Source organism: Equus quagga, chromosome 3 (assembly GCF_021613505.1).
Source record: "Equus quagga isolate Etosha38 chromosome 3, UCLA_HA_Equagga_1.0, whole genome shotgun sequence".
Classification (NCBI taxonomy): domain Eukaryota; kingdom Metazoa; phylum Chordata; class Mammalia; order Perissodactyla; family Equidae; genus Equus; species Equus quagga.
The window spans coordinates 124,341,019-124,359,487 of NC_060269.1; the positions used below are offsets into that span (position 1 = coordinate 124,341,019).

General features: G+C 40.0%; 1 protein-coding gene across 3 annotated transcripts in view; it reads right to left on the reverse strand.

Annotated features, from left to right (window-relative positions):
* FAM114A1 (family with sequence similarity 114 member A1) overlaps positions 1-18,469 on the reverse strand; it is a 72,465-nt gene that overhangs the window by 2,706 nt on the left and 51,290 nt on the right. For 2 of the 3 annotated variants that reach the window (XM_046656934.1, XM_046656933.1), the window contains exons 8-12: positions 16,525-16,654; positions 8,954-9,045; positions 7,006-7,167; positions 6,027-6,166; positions 3,478-3,550 (exon numbers count right to left, since the gene is read on the reverse strand). In XM_046656934.1, the coding sequence (XP_046512890.1) occupies positions 3,478-3,550; positions 6,027-6,166; positions 7,006-7,167; positions 8,954-9,045; positions 16,525-16,654 (597 nt within the window). The remainder of the gene's footprint in view (positions 1-3,477; positions 3,551-6,026; positions 6,167-7,005; positions 7,168-8,953; positions 9,046-16,524; positions 16,655-18,469) is intronic. The other variant, XM_046656935.1, reaches the window with a different exon arrangement.

An 18,469-nucleotide genomic window follows, 5' to 3' on the forward strand; every position in this document is an offset into this window, starting at 1 on the left:
ATCATAATTTTTTTTGCCTTCATTTTGATGTTTAAAAATATTGCACTAAAATATCTAGCTAGATGACTGAAGTTATTTCTTTGTCTTTTTTTGGGGGGGGGGGGGGGGGCCCTTAAATTTTGCTGGTGAATTAAGTACCTTACTCGCCTACCCTAATTCCAGCCCTAGTCTGTAGTCTTTTTTTCTGTCTTCTTTTAAATGCAAGCATGGATATTTGGTTATAGGGTATGTCTTCCAGATTAGCAGCAAAATTAAAATATTCTTAACCGTAACTTGCAAACAGGTCTGCAGACTCCAGTTTGCAAAATATGAACAACCCATGGAAAGCACAGAATACAGTGCCTGATACAAAGCAGATGTTCAAAAAGTGAGAGCTAGTGTTAGTATCATCGTTATTATTATTTCCACTATTGATCTATCAGTCAACAGTCTTCTCTATCTAAAATGTTCTATCTACTCTTAGACAATAAATAATTCAAGGGACTGAAAAGAGAGAGAGCAATTTTACTAGACTGGTTTCCCTTACACTACTCAGAAGACTTTATGGTAAACAAAAGGATATAAATGAAATATATCTTCCCAGAGCAGCCGACTTTCATTGACATCACTCCACTGAGGGCAAAGTAATGTCTTACTGGGGAAACTATAACAGAGTCTTGGGAAAAACCTCTTTAAAAACCCAGTCATTTTAGTAAGTAACCAGAAAATCCATTATGGTATTTGCTTTCATGTTTATTTGATTATCAATAAACCTCTAAAATGTAATCAAAATGAGGGCAATAAAATGACATTGGTTTTCAGAATCAATGAGATGTGCAAGCAATTTAAATAGAGTCTGGAGAGCAATATACACTCATTAACTTCGAGTTATGAATAATGGCTGTTTCAGAGAACAGAAACAATGACTTGATGAAAATGATTCATCATAGCACAGGATGAAGGGTATTGTGGTGAGATGGCATTTTAGTGAACTTTATTTTAGACTTATCTTTTTCGTTCTCCAAAATGATCGTTTGTGTGTTTCTGGTTTTGTGCATGCAAACATTTGTACACATGTGTGTATATATGCATATATATATGTTCAAGTGCACACCCATCTGCCAGAACTTTGCTACTCAAAATGTAGACTGTGGATCAGGAACATTGTTATCACCCATGAGTTCGTTAGAAATGAGACTCTCAGTCCTCATCCCAGACCTGCTAGCTCAGAATCTGCAGGGACAAGATCTCCAGGTGATTTGCTTGCACATTAAGGTGTGAGGAGCACCATCCCGGAATACAATATGTTAAAAGGAATGGAAACCAATACCATGAACATTACCCACTAATGTGAATAAATAACAGGAATCACATAGAACATATAACACACACACATGCAGACACATACATCCTCGTCACTGGACAACCATAGAGAACCAAACAGTTGGCTTTCTGTCTGCTGTGTCTGATGGACAGCCGATTAGGAGCTGAGAGATCAATTGAGAGGCTTGAGTGAATCAGTCCACCCCTCTGGGCCTCAGTTTCCCACCTAGCGAACTGTGGGAAGAGTGAGAAGAGGCTAGAGAAGAGCCTAGAGAAGCCGAATCACTGAGGCCATCCCATCCTGGTAAGACCTCACACCTCTCTATAAACCTACCAGTTATGCCAAAGCCCATGGGTATCAGTCAACTTAGACAACACTGAGCACACAAATGCATTTTATTGAGCCTATCATATCCATGAACTTCCCCCTCCCGCTTCACTCTGCTTGCATATAGTGAAGCTCCATTGCTGAAGGACTAAAATTAGACAAATGCCAAAGCTGACGTCTTACAAAATAGGAGAGGCGAGCCAGATTCCTTGACAGCAGAACAAGTAGGTGCTATGTAGCTCACTCCTTATTAACGGAGTCACTTAGAGAATTGTGACAGACACACATCTCTTGACGGTCAGGTCCATAATCACTTCTGCTTCTTGTGAGAACTGCCTTTGGCTTGGGGGAGGCGGGTACACCCCAGCAGCCAGGTAGGTTTACATGATGTGACCCTAGCCCTACTCACTGCTGAGTCATACCAAGATGGACATCTGACCCACACTGATGAGTCTTTCAAACCTTCTCAAGCAGGAACCCAGAATTCGGATGGAGAGACATGGGGTCTGGGAACTGCTGTAGCTGAGTCGCATTAACAGCAACACTAGAGAGAGGGCACATGATCTCTGGTGCCGGGTCCCCACAGCTGCTCACATTCCTCCGTTGCCTTTAATAAAGTCCTTTTTCTGTCTAAACTACTTTGTTTCTATTACTTCCTGTTATAGGTCAAATTGTGTCCCCCGCAAAGAGATATGTTGAAGTCCTAACCTCCAGTAAATCAGAATGTGACCTTACTTGGGGACAGGGTCGTGGCAGATGTAATTGATTAAGATGAGGTCATACTGGTCATACCCTAGTCCATATGGCTAGCGTCCTTATAAGAAGAGGGAAATTTGGACACAGACACACATGGAGGGAGGACAACGTGAAGATGGAGAAACAGATTGCAGTTATGGTGTCACACCCCAAAGAACGCCTGGGGCTCCTAGAAGCTGGAAGAGAATAGAAGGGATCATCTCCTAGAGGCTTCAGAGGAAGCACGGCCCTGAGGCACCTTGATCTCAGACTCCCAGCCTCTGGAACTGTGAGACAATAAATGTCTTTTCCTTAAGTTACCCAGTTTGTGGTATTTCTTATGGCAGCTCTAGGAAACGAATACATTTGCAACCAAAAAACACCCTACCTAAAACAGGAAGTAAAACCTAATGCTTCTCAAGGAAAGAAACATTTGGCCTTACATCCAGGGCCTTAAAAGAAAAAGTAGAAAGGTTAAAAAGAAATATTTTCCACTTGCCTCCTCAACCCCAATCCCACTAAGGTGGGGCTATATACCGTGACTGATATCTAAAGGAAACAACCAGAAGCCACACCTCCAAATGAACGCTGAAATTTTCAAAGTTATTACCTTGAGAACAGAAACATTTATGCCAATTGGTAAATTTTTTCTTTTGGTTAAAGTTGATGTATACAACAAAGAAAAGCAACTTTTTATCTTGTGTGGCTTATAAAATAGCCTCTGAGGGCAACAAGATTGTGAATATTCAAGATTAATTATTTTAAGAGATATTCTTGAATTACATACAACAGATATTAAGTAATAGAAGGAACCTTCATTTGACATTTCTTTTTTTTACAAAGAAAATGAGGCCCAGAGAGGTTTGGAAAGTCACTCAACATCTTGTATGTCCGCGATGACAAATTCAGGGCTGGAACCCAGTCAGGTTAGAGCCCTGAGGTGCCTGTGGTTAGAGAAGGTGCTCTTGGCCTGGTTTTAGCAAATATCCCAGTGGAGCTTCCATTTTGTGGAGCTATCAAAAAAGGCACTGCATGCTATACTTTTCCTCACAGCTCCTCATAGACCCATCTCCCCTAAAAAGGTGGAGAAAGAATCCATATTATAATCTTACCCCAACAGTGGTTAAAGAATTCGTAAACTTTTTTGATAAAGAGGCCACTTCCTTGCACATTGCAGTAGTTAATCTGAAAAACAAAAAAAGAGATTTGGAGATTTTCAATAAAGTAAAATAATTTAACTGTCAAGACAATTGACGGATATTAATACCATATTCCATTTAGAGGAACAAGGTTTGAAGATGCTTTGCAGAAATGTTTTTCTCAATAATCTCCCATGATTCTCAATCACAGTTTAATCTAATCCTGGTTTTCTCTGCATGCTTAATTAAAGAATATTCAGCTAGCTCACCCTACATCTTTTTAGAGTCAAAAGTGTTTGCAGGAAAATAACAGGCTTGAGCCCCACATGTATAGGGGTATAAGATTCTTGCCAACTGGCTTTTCTCCAGCTTTTTGGTCATTTTTAAAGAATAATGAACATTCATTGAGGTACTATGTTAGGTACTTTCATATGCACAATCATATTTAATCTTTATAGCGACCTTATAGGTTTTGTGGTTATTCCCATTTTATAGATGAAGAAACTGACAGTTAAGAAGATTAAGCAACTTGCTTAGGACAAGCAGTAGTAAGTGACAGAGCTGGGATTCAAACTCAGGTGTCTCGACATTTTGATTATGTTTTTATTAGATGCCTCAAAATAAAGATCCTGTAGGATATGTTTTTAAGACTTATATCAAAACTCGAAGTTTATTCCAGCCACTCCACTTCTAGGACTTTACCCCAAGAAAATAATGCAAGATGGACACAAATATTTAACCAATATAATGTTTGTCATAATATTACAGATGATAACAAAAACTGAAAACAATCTAATTACCTAGCGATGTCAGTATTGTATGATTTTTCTTTTACAATTAGTGTATATGACTTTTATGAATAGGGATTAAAACACTACTAGAAAAACAGTAACTCCAAGTTAAGAACCTTACATGTTAAAGATCTAATGAAGTCAGCAGAGGTAAGTTTTGTTTTGATAAATCAGGGTTCTGTCTGAGCTATGTATGTATTCAGGTTTGTTGAGCTTTATCCATCTACCCACCTACCCACCCACGCATCCACCCATCCATCCATCCACTCATCTACCCATCCATCCATCCACCCATCCATCCATGCACCCATCCACCCATCCATCTATCCATCCAAAACTATCTGCAGAGGGTCAGGAGTAGGGCCAGGAGACAGCCCAGAGCCACTCTGTCTATGATTTTGGGGAGGTGCGTGAAGAGGCATTTATTTTACAGACAAACATGAAGCCTTATTACCTTTTGCTTGGTGCAGCTTGATAAGGTTGGGACAACTAGGGCTGAGAATCAGAAAGCAGCTAAGAGTAAGGTCCTGCTATCCATACTCAGGGACTTTTGAACTTTAGCCCTTCTCTTTCAAATCAGTACTGCAAATATAAAATAGTACCTAGGTATTTTCCTCAATATTTTAAATTCTTCCTTTTTGCCCTTTCCTCTTCCTTCTAAACACTGAGGCAAGTACATATTCTTTCTAGGCATAGCAAGGTCAGGATTGTGAGGTTGTTATAATATCTTTGATTTTCACATTTCTAGATATGAAAATCTAGACCAGATGACAGATCCTGACAAGTGAGGAAAAATGCCATCGGTAGTATAAAGACACTAATATCAAATTTTTGGAAGGTCCTTCCGGTAGAAATTTGCTCCCCAATCTACAATGCCAAATACAATAAGAAGCAAAGACTAGTTAGCTAGCAAGGTGAATGAGTGTGTTGAAACCTGTGTGTGTGTGTGTGTGTGTATGCATTTACCTCTAGGAGGCTCTTATCTTGGCTCCTGTGTCTGTATAATAATGAGAGGCTGTTTGAACCTGTGCTAATTTTCTGTACCACAATATACAGCCATGCACATAAAAGTTAATGGCTCATTTTTCAGTTCCATACCAACTATTGTAATGAACACTCCATACCAACTATTTTCACGTATATAAAGTTACATATCTACACATTTTTATTTCACTAGATAAATGAATAATAATAGCTACTATTTTTTGAAGAACATAACATATGACCGCACATATGCACACACATGCAATCCACAGCGAACTGGCTTACATTAGTGACCATCACTGCCAGAATTCAGAATATGCAGAGTTGGTATAAGTCCCTAGGAACAGTGGGGGTGTGTTTGCATACTTTTGTGAAGCTAGCTGAGACGTCACATTAAGGTGTCCTTTCTCTATGTTGGTATGTTGAAAATGTAATTACCCTCAAAGGTCTGTACTTTCAAGACTTTGATCTATTAAAATAAACACTCACACAGCTCTGAATGATTTAGTGTGTCTTCCCTTAAATCTCTTCATAAATAATTCTTGGAATTTAGTTAATTATTATTATTCTTGCTAACATAGTTTATTTCTTAAAAGAGTCCTTTTTCTTAACATAACATAGAACGATGTAATTAGTTGACTGGAAATCTGAATCTTTAGTAGCTTAGGGTTTGTGTGTGTGTGTATGTGTATTTGAGTGGCACATATATATAAAATTGGAAAAGTAAGAATTAAAAGTAATATTTACTTTATGAGAACTTTTGCTTGGTACTGAGCTGATTTTTCCTCTTCTTGTCCATGAAGAATTAATTCTGCTACTTTATGAAGCTGCTCAATACAGCGTGCTGTTACTTCTGCCAGACTTTCAATGGACAGCATGTACACTTCCTGAAATAAACAAATGCAAGTAAAAAAATAATTCACTGAGCAGGTGCTTTTTAAAAACCCTGTGACACTAAACCTATTATATAATTCTTGAATAAACAACCAAATATGACCTTTAAAAGCTTACCCAAAGATTAATGGGTGTACCTACAACTTCTCTAAGTGGAAATATTGCCATAAAATGGGAACTCTGCCAGGTCCCCAGGGATATGGCAAGCCTTTTTCACAGCTGCATGCCAAGTACTCAGAGCAATGCTGGGCACACGACAGGCAGGTACTCAAGAAGGTGTGTGAAAGGGCAGCCGAAATAATAGACCTCAGGGGACATTTTTCTTTAGACCGATCTAATTTAAAAACTTACTTTCTCTAAAATTAAATCCCATGTAAGATGAAGTTATTGCAAATTCATTTTTGAACATAGGCAGGATATAAATTATGCACATAGAAATTTATTAAACTACAGAATAAAAACTGCGGCAATGAAATTTTTTTGGAAAAAGCTTCAATTACCTCATTCATTAAGGGGCATAAAGACATTTTATAGTTACAAATTTGCATACAAGATGGAATTTTACCCTAAAGATAAATTAACTGTGTTCGTAAAGACCTTTTTTCCTTTAAATTATAATTGTAAAGCTATGGAGAAAAGCTACACTATCTATGCTAAATCATGAATTCTCTTGGCATGGGGAAATTTTAGTGTTTATTACATTAATACTCATATTTCTATAATGTAGAACAGGGTACAAATGACAATGAAATGGCCTCTCCTCATTTAAAATTGGGCTGCTAATAAAATTAACATAATATTACTGCTTTTGAGGTGGACAATATAAGTTTACCTCAACTGTCTTCGTTCTCCTTCCTTCCTTTCCGTCTTCTTTGGGGTTTTCAGGTTTTTCTTCCCCTTCTTCCTTTTTAGTTTTCTCCTCTGACTCTTCTGCCACATCTACCGACACCACGGTTTGATCTTCGTCCATGCAGTCATGAGCTTTTTTCATGGCCTGCAAAGGCCCCCAACCAGAGCAACACATTTATCGTGTCAACATGGAGACTAAGAAATTCCAATCCCAAGACTAGGATCAAGTTGCCCTAAACCTTTAAGGGTCATTCTCTGTAAATTTAAAGCATGATGGGGCAATTCCTGAACCTCCTTAAAAACATCTTGTTGTTGCTTTCTGGTAAATATAAAGTAAGAAAGGGGACAGAATAAAAAGAAAGTAGAGAGAGAACAGTGCAGGGCTGGATGACTTTCCACAGAGCGTTCTAATGTGATATTCAGATAAGAATAAAAATGACAGTCACCTTGAAAGATCGATAGTATATTTTTCACTTTGCCTGACCAACTGTAAAAGAATAATAGTACTTTTTAAATGTACACAGGTTAGAGATTTAGCCACGGTCATTGCTACAGCAAATTTCCTCATTTGAAGTGTCTCATAAAGCCCTTAATGTTTCATGGACCTAATAACGTATTGTGCTGGGAAGACGAAGGATGGCTCCGCTCTTCTCTAGTCATGCCACGTCTTCCAGCTCAAGGGGCAGGAGAGAAGAGCTGTGGGAATGACCTGGCTCTGCTCTGCAACTAGTTTAATTTCACATGGGTGCAGTTTGAACAACCTGTGGCCTAAAAAATTATGGCTAAATTGAACAAGCAGAAACCACTTTGCCTGTTATTCCCTGAATTTAGAAAGGACAGAGTCACCCAGCTTTGATCATTATAGTTTAAGCCGTTTGCTTAAGTGAAAGTTATATCTGAGCTTATGCTAAACCTACTTCTCATCTTAAAGCTTACACGTCAAAGTTTAACGTCAGTGTTGAATGGCCAGTTAATGGCAAGATGATTTAGGGAGACAAAACCCACCAAAACCATCCTTGGTGTGTCCTCTTTTAGAGACAAAGGTTTACCTGGCTATGTAAATAAACCAGTGGGACCTTGGAGGCATCATACACGCTCTGAGCAGTGGCAGGTGCTGCACGGAGATGAATGAGGCAATTTCCCACTGTGTTCAAGTCATTGACCTGCCACAGTCGGTGACCTCTACCAGAGATAAAGAAATTACTCTCTCTCCACCTCACTGCCTCATTCTGCCCTTTCCTCACCCACTTTGATAAGTGAGGGCCTGTGTCAACTACTGCATGCTAAAAAGAAGAAAGGGAAAAAAAAGAGAGAAAGAACAGGAAAAATAACACAGCTTTAAGTAAATAATAATCAGTGTCCTCATCAAGAAACTCTACAGCAAGACCTGGCACTAACCTGCAAAATGTACTGTGGTAACTATTAGAGGAACCCAGACTGTTAAAGCTGGAATGTTCTTAGACATGATGTAGCAACAACATTCCAGGGGGGTGGGGATGTGTGGTTGACCTGGCTGACGTGCTTCCTTCTGCCTAATCCTGACATGTCACTTTAGCGGGGGAGGGGAAATGGAATTTGAAAAAACCTGTTGGTGATTCAGCACCCCTCTCTTCTCCCGTATGCTGAAGGTAACCACTGCTCTCATGTAAAATTCTATTTTGAGGAGAAGTGACTTGTTCAAGGTCACAAGGTAATTACTAGTAAAAGTTGCAGCTGAAATGCAGATCTCATGACACAGTCTACCATGTTCTCTGCCACCACATTTCATCATGTTGCCCCCTTGAACCTTAATTACTGACCTCACACTCCCCTCCTGCTATGTGCCATTTGGGATTTGGGGTATTTCCATTTTGGGTGGATCTCTGGAATTTTATAACTGAGATCCTTTTTTTTTTTTAAAAGACAAAGACTCAGACTCAGAAGGGGCTGACCTTATTGAGTTTGTCAGGCGTGGCCGCGACATGTAATTCAAAGAGAAGCTCTGTGAGCATGCTAGCAAATTCTTCTCCCTTTTCTTCTAAGCCTAGAAATAGAAAATGACAGAAGTAAGAAGCATGATTTATTTTTCATCCTTCAGGATGTGGCAGCTCCCCCAACCATATAGCCCGCAGTCAGAGTTTAAGTGGGGGCTGCGGCAGCCTGTCCTCCAGCTGCCGGGCAAAGATGAGTTTCGCTCGCTTATGAGCATAGCACTGAGGTAGGAGACTGCTGCTGGGTGAGGGCTGCTGGAGCCTTGTTGCTCGCAGCTCTAGCCAGGGCACCGCCAGGCTGGCCTAGAGGGAATGTGAGCGCAGTGAGGGACTCATGCGTCTTGTTCAAGCTATGGGTGGTCAGTAGCTACTTGTTGAAAGAATGACCGAAGGAACAAATGAATGACCTTTCTCAGGGTTGGGAGCCGTAGGACAACACTGTGTTTATGACCTAGAGTACTGCCATGCTTACCAGGCAACCCTAACGATACCCAGGGCGACCTTTTCTGTCTACAGAGCCACCGTGCTAAGGGAGCAGAATTAGTCTCGATGGGTCGTGTGCTATCTGATGTAACAATGTTATATCTCTAGAGAAATTTCCCAAGGTTTCCTGGGACACCGGCTGGTCTTACAATATTTCTTAACAATAAGCCTTCCCTCCAAATTGGAAGTTACCTAAAGACAGAGACAGAATTTGTTTTGTTCACTTTTGAATCCAGGGCATCTAACACAGTGCCTGGAAGATAGGAGGTGCTAAAATGAATATTTATTGAATAAGCAATTCATTAATAAATTATATCACAGATAATAATATATTGATTATATAAAGTATAATGTTATATTTAATATATCTAAAAATAAAAATAAATTAATATCATTGGTGGGCAATAAAGAAGAAAGATCTTTAAAAGTTACAGTCTGAGCCAGGCCTGATGGCCTGGCAGTTAAAGTTCAGCATGCTCCCCTTTGGTGGCCTGGGTTTGGTTCCTGGGCGCAGAACCACACTATTTGCCTGTCACTAGCCATGCTGTGGTGGCGGCTCAAAGAGAAGTCAAAGGACTTACAACTAGAATATACGAGCATGCACTGGGGCTTTGCAGAGGGGAAACAAAGTTATAGTCTTATTTCTCTCATTTGTATCACGAGTTGAAGCCTTTTTAAAAGTTTCTGATAAGTGCTGAAGAATTGATTCCACAATCAGTTTACTACCAGTTTTGAGGGGAATAAAGGCATCATTAATCTGGCCTGATTACATGATCTCAAAACCCTCTGAGAAGAAAATACTCTGGCTATGTCAGTGGGGAAGGCAGTAGCTTCAGGGAGGACTAAGCCATGCGAGAAATACTGTATCTAACACTCATCTGCACGTGCTCTCTGTTTTATAGACAAAATGTTAATCAGCAGCTCATGAAGACAGCCAGGATAACTTGTAGGTCTTTGTTCAAAACATTTGGCTTAACCAGCTTAACATCACCTAGCATTTATATATGCTCATGAGGGAGACAGATCAGTAAACGTACTAGAGAAGTAAAACATATATGTCAGGAGAAAAGATTCATGGAGGAGTATAAAGCAAGGAAGAGGAACAGGGACAGTGAGGGGGTAGCAATTTTAAATGGGAGGGCAGCTGAGAAAGTGCCATTTGAGTAATGAACCGGAGGAGGAGAAGGGTGAGCCACACCAGCTCAGGGGAAGAGATTTCCAGGCAGAGGCACCGCTAGCACAAAGTCCAGGAGGGAGTGTGCCCGGCTTATTCAGGGACAGCAAGGAGGCCAGGGGGGCCGCAGCAGGGGAGGGAGTCATGTGCCTTGGGGGTAGAGAGAGATGGCTGTCTTTGTTCCTGATGAAGCCGACACAGTGAATCATTATAACCAAAAGAGGCAAGTGCTCTGACTGAGGGGGCTTTGCAGCACCTAATCCAGTCCTCAGAGGGCTGTTAAGAAGGCTTCCTGGAGGAGGTGATGCCTGAACCAAGCCTTCAAGAACGAGAAGGCATTAGTCACATGCACAAAGGGAGAGCTTGGGGGATGAGAGAGGGAGAGGGAACGGGGAGAGAGAGAACTTCCTCCCAAAGCTGAGATTCTCTCTCTGTTGGGCAGAGGTCTAGATCTCATCCTCTCTAGGCCAGCAAATAAAAGGGGCAGGGGCACATCAGGGCAGCATCAACAAGGTCTCGTTCCCAAACAGCCGGGGCCTTCTGGTTCTGGAAGAGGCAGCGTTGCAGGGCAGAGACAGCCCAGGCTGAGGCTTGGGAGGAGGGGTTCTACGTTTAGTGGCTCCGTGACCCGGGCCAGTCACAGGGCTTCTCAGCTTCCATTTCCGCCTCTGTGAACTTAGGATAATAAAACCCACCCATCTCCTCTTTAGCGTCGTTGTAAGGACCAAATAATACAACAAATGTGAAAGTATCCTGCAAACACTAAAGATTAAACTATATCATTATGTGCTACAAAGATATAAACATAGGAAGATTAAGAATATTTGGGAGTCATCAACACTAAACTAGGATACAAGTACTCACGCAGCTTCAGTTTTTAAATGTGTATTCATTCTATAAAACAGAAAAATACACCAGTGACTTTTATCAAATATTTTAGGAAAAAAAATCACAGAGAAAAATGGAAGGAGAAAAAAACAGATGATAAAAAACGTTTCAACAAACAAAAAGAATAAAATATCTAGGAATAAATTTTACCAAGGAGGTGAAGGACTTATACAATGAAAACTATAAGACATTATTGAAAGAAATAGATGATGACATAAAGAAATGCAAAGAGATTCCACGCACATGGATCAGAAGAATAAACATAGTTCAAACGTCCATACTACCTAAAGCAATCTACAGATTCAGTGCAATCCTAGTGAGAATCCCAATGACATTCTTCACGGAAATAATACAAAGAATCCTAAAATTCATATGAGGCAAAAAAAGACCCCAAATAGCCAAAGCAATCCTGAGGAAAAAGAACAAAGCTGGAGGTATCATAATCCCTGACTTCAAAATGTACTACAAAGCCATAGTGATCAAAACAGCATGGTACTGGTAGAAAAACAGGCACACAGATCAATGGAGCAGAACTGAAAGCCCAGAAATAAAACTGCACATCTACGGACAGCTAATCTTCGACAAAGGTGCCAAGAACATACAGTGGAGAAAAGATAGTCTCTTCAATAAATGGCGTTGAGAAGTCTGGACAACCACTTGCAAAAGAATGGAAGTAGACCATTATCTCACACCATACAGAAAATAAACTCAAAAAGGATCAAAGACTTGAACATAAGACCCGAAACCATAAAACTTCTGGAAGAAAATATAGATAGTACACTCTTTGACATAGAACTTAAAAGGATCTTTTCGAATACCATGTCTTCTCAGAAAAGGGAAACAAAAGAAAAAATAAACAAATGGGAGTTCATCAGACTAAAGAGCTTCTGCAAGGCAAAGGAAACTAGTATCAAAACAAAAAGACAACCCACCAATTGGGAGAAAATATTCGCAAATCATACATCCAACAAGGGGTTAATCTCCATAATATATAAAGAACTCACACAACTGAACAACAAAAAAATGAACAGCCCAATCAAAAAATGGGCAGAGGAGATGAACAGACATTTTTCCAAAGAAGATATACAGATGGCCAACAGGCACATGAAAAGATGTTCAACATCACCAATCATCTGGGAAATGCAAATCAAAACTACACTAAGATACCACCTCACACCTGTTAAAATGGCTATAATCACTAAGACTAAAAACAACAAACGTTGGAGAGGTTGTGGAGAAAAGGGAACCCTCATACACTGCTGGTGGGAGTGGCAACTGGTGCAGCCATTATGGAAAACAGTATGGAGATTCCTCAAAAAACTAAAAATAGAAACACCATATGACCCAGCTATCCCACTACTGGGTATCTACCCAAATAACTTGAAATCAACAATCCAAAGTGACCTATGTACCCCTATGTTCATTGCAGCACTATTCATGATAGCCAAGACATGGAAGCAATCCAAGTGCCCATCGACCGATGATTGGATAAAGACGTGGTGTATATATATATATATATATATAAATGTACACACACACACACACACAATGGAATACTACTCAGCCATAAAAAAGACAAAAATCATCCCATTTGCAACAACATGGATGGTCCTCGAGGGTATTATGTTAAGCCAAATAAGCCAGACTGAGAAAGACAAACACTATACAATTTCACTCATATGCGGAAGATAAACAAACGCAAGGACAAAGAGAACAGTTCAGTGTTTACCAGGGGAAGGGGGGTGGGGGGTGGGTACAAGGGGGAAGGGGAGCACTCATGGTGACAGACAAGAAATAATGTACAATTGAAATTCACAATTATGTAAACTATTATGAACTCAATAAAAAAACCCCAAAACATTGCAACAAAGAATATCTATTACTACAACTCTTGGTCTGTACACATGGCTGAAAAGAAGATCTTCACCAAGGATATAAAAATAGAAAACAGCCTTTTAAAATCTCTTCACAACAGTGTGGTAAACCAAATTAGAGACCCATGGCAGCGTGATAAAATTACAATCTGCTGGCAAGACGAACATGCAAATCACTAGCTAACATCCTAAATGTAGAGGAGCTCAATAGGAAATCTACCTGAAAATGACAGAATGACAGTTGATTACATTTTCTGAGACAATGAAACAAATTATTTAGGTGTTAGGAGGCTTTTAGGAACGTAAGTGCTTACAAGACACAAGTTTGATGGAAATGCTCTGGTCTCCCAGAGCTTCGCCCCAGGATAAGATTCCTCTCCGCGGCTTTAGGACAAGCCCTCCACCTTCCTGGAGTTGTGGCACTTCATCATAATTGGATTGACTTAATGACAACCCCACTATTCTTTTCTCTTGGTTCTTCTTGAAGTGTTTGAATGACATTTATTTATTAAATTAATTAGAATTAATAGTGTTTTTATAATCTGGAGATGCCCTCTGGGAAAATGGATATATTATGGGAGATAACAGGGTTCTGTCACTTAAGGAGAGACAAATGTACCATTTCTTAAGCATGCTGTTCAGGACTTCAATTTTTTTGGGTCATATTCAACAATCTCAATATACTGAAGCTCTACATTAAGACTGGAACACATCACATATAGTAACACTTTCTATTTAACAGTACTGAATCACGTTTCCTCTCCAAAAAATAGCACTAGTTGGGGATGCAATATTGCCTTAACTTGCTCTGGCAACAGTATCTCTTTGATGTTAGGGGGAAGTTAGGATCCTCTTTTTTATTTAAAGATTGGCACCTGAGCTAACATCTGTTGCCAATCTTCTTTTTTTTCCCTTTCTTTCTTCTTCTTCTCCCCACAGCCTCCCAGTACATAGTTTTATATTCTACCTGTGAGTGCCTCTGGTTGTACTATATGGGATGCCACCTCAGCATGGCCTGATGAGCAGTGCCATGTCCATGCCCAGGATCCGAAACAGAGAAACCCTGGGCTGCGGAAGCGGAACATGAGAACTTAACCACTCAGCAACAGGGCCAGCCCCTGGGATCCTCTTTAATCCTCTCAGAGTGACATTCCCAATAGGACCAAGGTCTACCTCAGGCATCATGGAACTGAAGAGAAATAGCCTGGATCTTTTTGGTGATTGTTATGCTGGAAAAGAAGCATCTATATTAGTTCATCTTGGGTCTATCATGCTAGCCGCATGACCTTTGACAACTAACGCCTTAGTTTCTCCACTATTAAAACAGAGACAAGGCTGTCATCCTTTGTGACTGTAGAACATACAAACGCTCAAAAATGTTATTCTCCAACTACTTCTTTGATACTGGGTCTTTCTATGCTTCTGTCTAATTGATTTTTCTATTTTGATGCAACGAGCATAAATCTCATTAAAGTGAATGCACATAAGGTCAATACGTGGGGCTAAAGCGGGAGATGGTATTTAAATAACAGTTTGCAAATGCTTAGAATAATTTTTCCGTGAGCACCGAGGCTGAAGCATTTCTGCTCTTGTGTTGGAGCTTCATTAAAGGTGTGCAACATGCATGGGCAGAAAATACTTCCAGTGACTTCATGGTATGAATGCACAGTATCACTGTTCTGCATTTGGGTAACAACAAGTACAATCATAAGTAAAAGCTACAACGTATTACACCCTTATTACTGTCCTGGCATTGTGTTGGCACTTTAAATAATAATAGTTAACAGTTTTTAGCAGCTGTGTGCGTCAGGCATTGTAACATACGTTTTTATATATATTATCTAATTTGATCCTCACAATAGCCCTTGGAAATATGTAACATTGTCTTCACTTTACAGGTGAAGATACTGAGTTTCAGAAAGGTGATATAGCTTATTCAGGGCCATTCAGCAAGTAAGTGGCGAAAATGTTTCAGATGGGACCTTCAGATGGTCCCAGGAGAAGCCAGCCTTGTGGGTCTATGGTTGCTTGAATTTTTTCTTTTTTTGTGGTGAGGAGATTGGCCCTGAGCTAACATCTGTTGCCAATCTTCCTCTTTTTGCTGAGGAAGATTAGCCCTGACCTAACATCGGTGCCCATCTTCCTCTATTTTGTATGCGGAAGGCTGCCACAGCATGACTGATGGGCAGTGTCTAAGTCTGCACCCGGAATCCAAACCTGCCAACCCTGGCCGCCGAAGTGGAGTGCACAAACTTCACCACCACGCCACCCGGCCAGCCTCTTGAATTTTTAACATAAGCGACACAAACAACTGTGGTTGTGGTGGTTGGTGGTGACATCAGTAAGAGATCACTCTCCATGTACATAGCAAATATTTTGCTATATTCTCTTCCCAAATGGACGTAATCATTAAGCATGCCCAACTTTGAGAACGTTTTTTCCCCCTCTCAAGGAAGGCTTGCTTCTCACAAAATATGTTCTAGTCTCCTTGGCGTCATGTCATTGTCCAGCTGGAAGATGATCAGGAGTGCACACCTGGCTTAGTTCAGTGATTGTCAACCCAACACATCACACCGTGGTGCACTGGGTGCCTTTGTCAGAACTGTACTTTTTCGGTGGAGTGTAGGCCACTTACCAGTACACCCTAACTCCTGCACATATAAATTAAAAAGAATAACAAGATATGAAAAGAAATCCACTGAAAGACCTGCCCACCATCAACATCAATCACATTCAACAACTTCTGCATGCACACAGAACATTAGACATCGGAGCATAAACTCTAGGCATCAGGGCCCCATTGAGCACACTGTGCTCTTTGTTCATTTGACCATATGCATTTATTGCACGTCTGTGATGTGATGTGCCAGGATTGTGCTGGACACCAGAGAAATAAAGATGGCTCTGTCAGGAGTTCCCGCCCAGCAAAAGGGAGGGTTACAGATCAAAGTGACCAGCTCCTGTGACAAGAGCAGATGCACAGAGTGTTCTGGAAGCAGGGAGGAGGAGCATCTGAATTAAATAATTCCACCCTGTTCAAAGGGCTGTGCTTACTAACAGAGTTCATAAGAATTGTACCTACAGTCTGTCTTGCTCTTTAACAGGTTATTTACCTTTACCTTGTTCTTCTTGATTCTCTTCATTCTCTAATTCTTTGGCTGCAAAGATGTCTTTAATGGAAATTAGGTCATTTTTTAAGAGTTCCAGCTTCTCTCCATCAAGTGATGATAAAAATGACTGAACCTGAAAAAAGAAATAGGTTGGCATAACTGTCATCTCTTCTCATTAATAACATTTATGTACGGCCGTCCTCAGGTCTCCCAGGACTGAGGTGATTCTCGGTGTGGGAGGTTGAATGTTGGATTTACTGCCTACTAACTGTGCAACTTTGGGTAAGTTACATAAGCTCCTTGGGCCTCAGTTTGTTAATCGAATGTGTTTGACATATAACACTGTGTAAATTTAAGGTGTACAACGTGTTCATTTGATACATGTATATATTGCACTTGTAGTGAGGTTTAGTGCCTCTATCATGTCACATGATTATCCTTTCTTTTTAGTGGTTGGAATCATAAAGTTTTAGTGTGTTAGCAAGTTTGATGATGGCAGTACACTATTGTTGTCTATATTCATTATACTGTGCATTAGTTCTCTGGCTTATTTACTACTTGCTGCAAGTTTGTGCCCTTAAACATCATCAATCTAATCAATCTCCCCACCTTCAACCCCTGGTAACTGCCATTTTACTCTGTTTTTTATGACGTTGGACTTTTTTAGATTCCACATATAAGTGAGATCATACAGTACTTGTCTGTCTCTGTCTGACTTATCTCACTTAGCATAATGGGCTCAAGGTCTATTCTTGTTGTCCTAAATGACAATATATCCTCTCTTCTCACGGGTGAATAATATTCCATTGTGTATATATACATATATATATATATGACATCTTTTTTATCCTTTCATCCATTGATAGGCATTTAGGTTGTCTCCTTATCTTGGCTATTGTAAATAATATTACAATAAACATGGGAGTGCACATATCTCTTTGAAATCCTGTTTTTGGTTTCCTCAAAAAATTAAAAATAGATCTACCATATGATCTAGCAATTCCACTTCTGGGTATATACCCAAAGGAAGTTTTTCTCAGTTTTAAAACAAGGTCCACATTTCATTGTGATGCTTTGTGGGCTCAATGAAATAAGGAATAGGAAGTACATTGCACAAGTGTACACAGCAGATGCTAAATAAATGGTGGTGGTAGCTTTTCTATCATGGTGGTTAAAAAAACACTTTGACATCAACCCTGGATTCAATTATGTGACCTTGGGTAACGTATTTTACCCTTCTACGCTTCAGCTCCCTTATCTATAAATTGAAGACTAATACCACCAACCTTGTAAGGTTGTTTTGAAGTTTAAATAAAATGATGTACTTAGAAGTATTTATAGTGATGGTCAATAAATTATATTTATATATACACACACATGTAAACAAACATATAAATAAACAAATGTTCTATGTATATATACAGATATATATATATATACACATATATACTTGCTAGATGTGTGCTATTGTACTGGGGTTACAAAAAGGCACAAGACACATTTTTCTTCTCAGAGATCTTGCAGTCTAGAGGAGGGAGACCCATGTCAACTGACAAAAGCCATGACAGACGTGAGTGCAGCGACAGTGTGGCACCTGGGAGGGAGCTGCAGTCCCACTTCGGGAGGGAAGGCGGGGGTGGGGAGGCTTCACAGGATGATGCTTGAACTGATGTCCTCTGTGCTCATTGTCTTCAGGACCCTTCTTTTGTAGCTATCCTTTGTAAACAACTTAATAATTATTTGTACAGATGGCCAGTCATCCTCTGTGAATTTTAAGATTGATTTTAATTTCCAAAATGGTCAAAGGGCAGGGAGGACCATATAAAAAGTCACGTATGACTAGACAGTACTTGTAAGCTTTTAATTTTTTCATTCTGCAGATCAAATGCTTGCTCTGGAGGGAGAACCAGCAGAGGAGCCACAATGCTCTTCAGAATATGTTGTAATA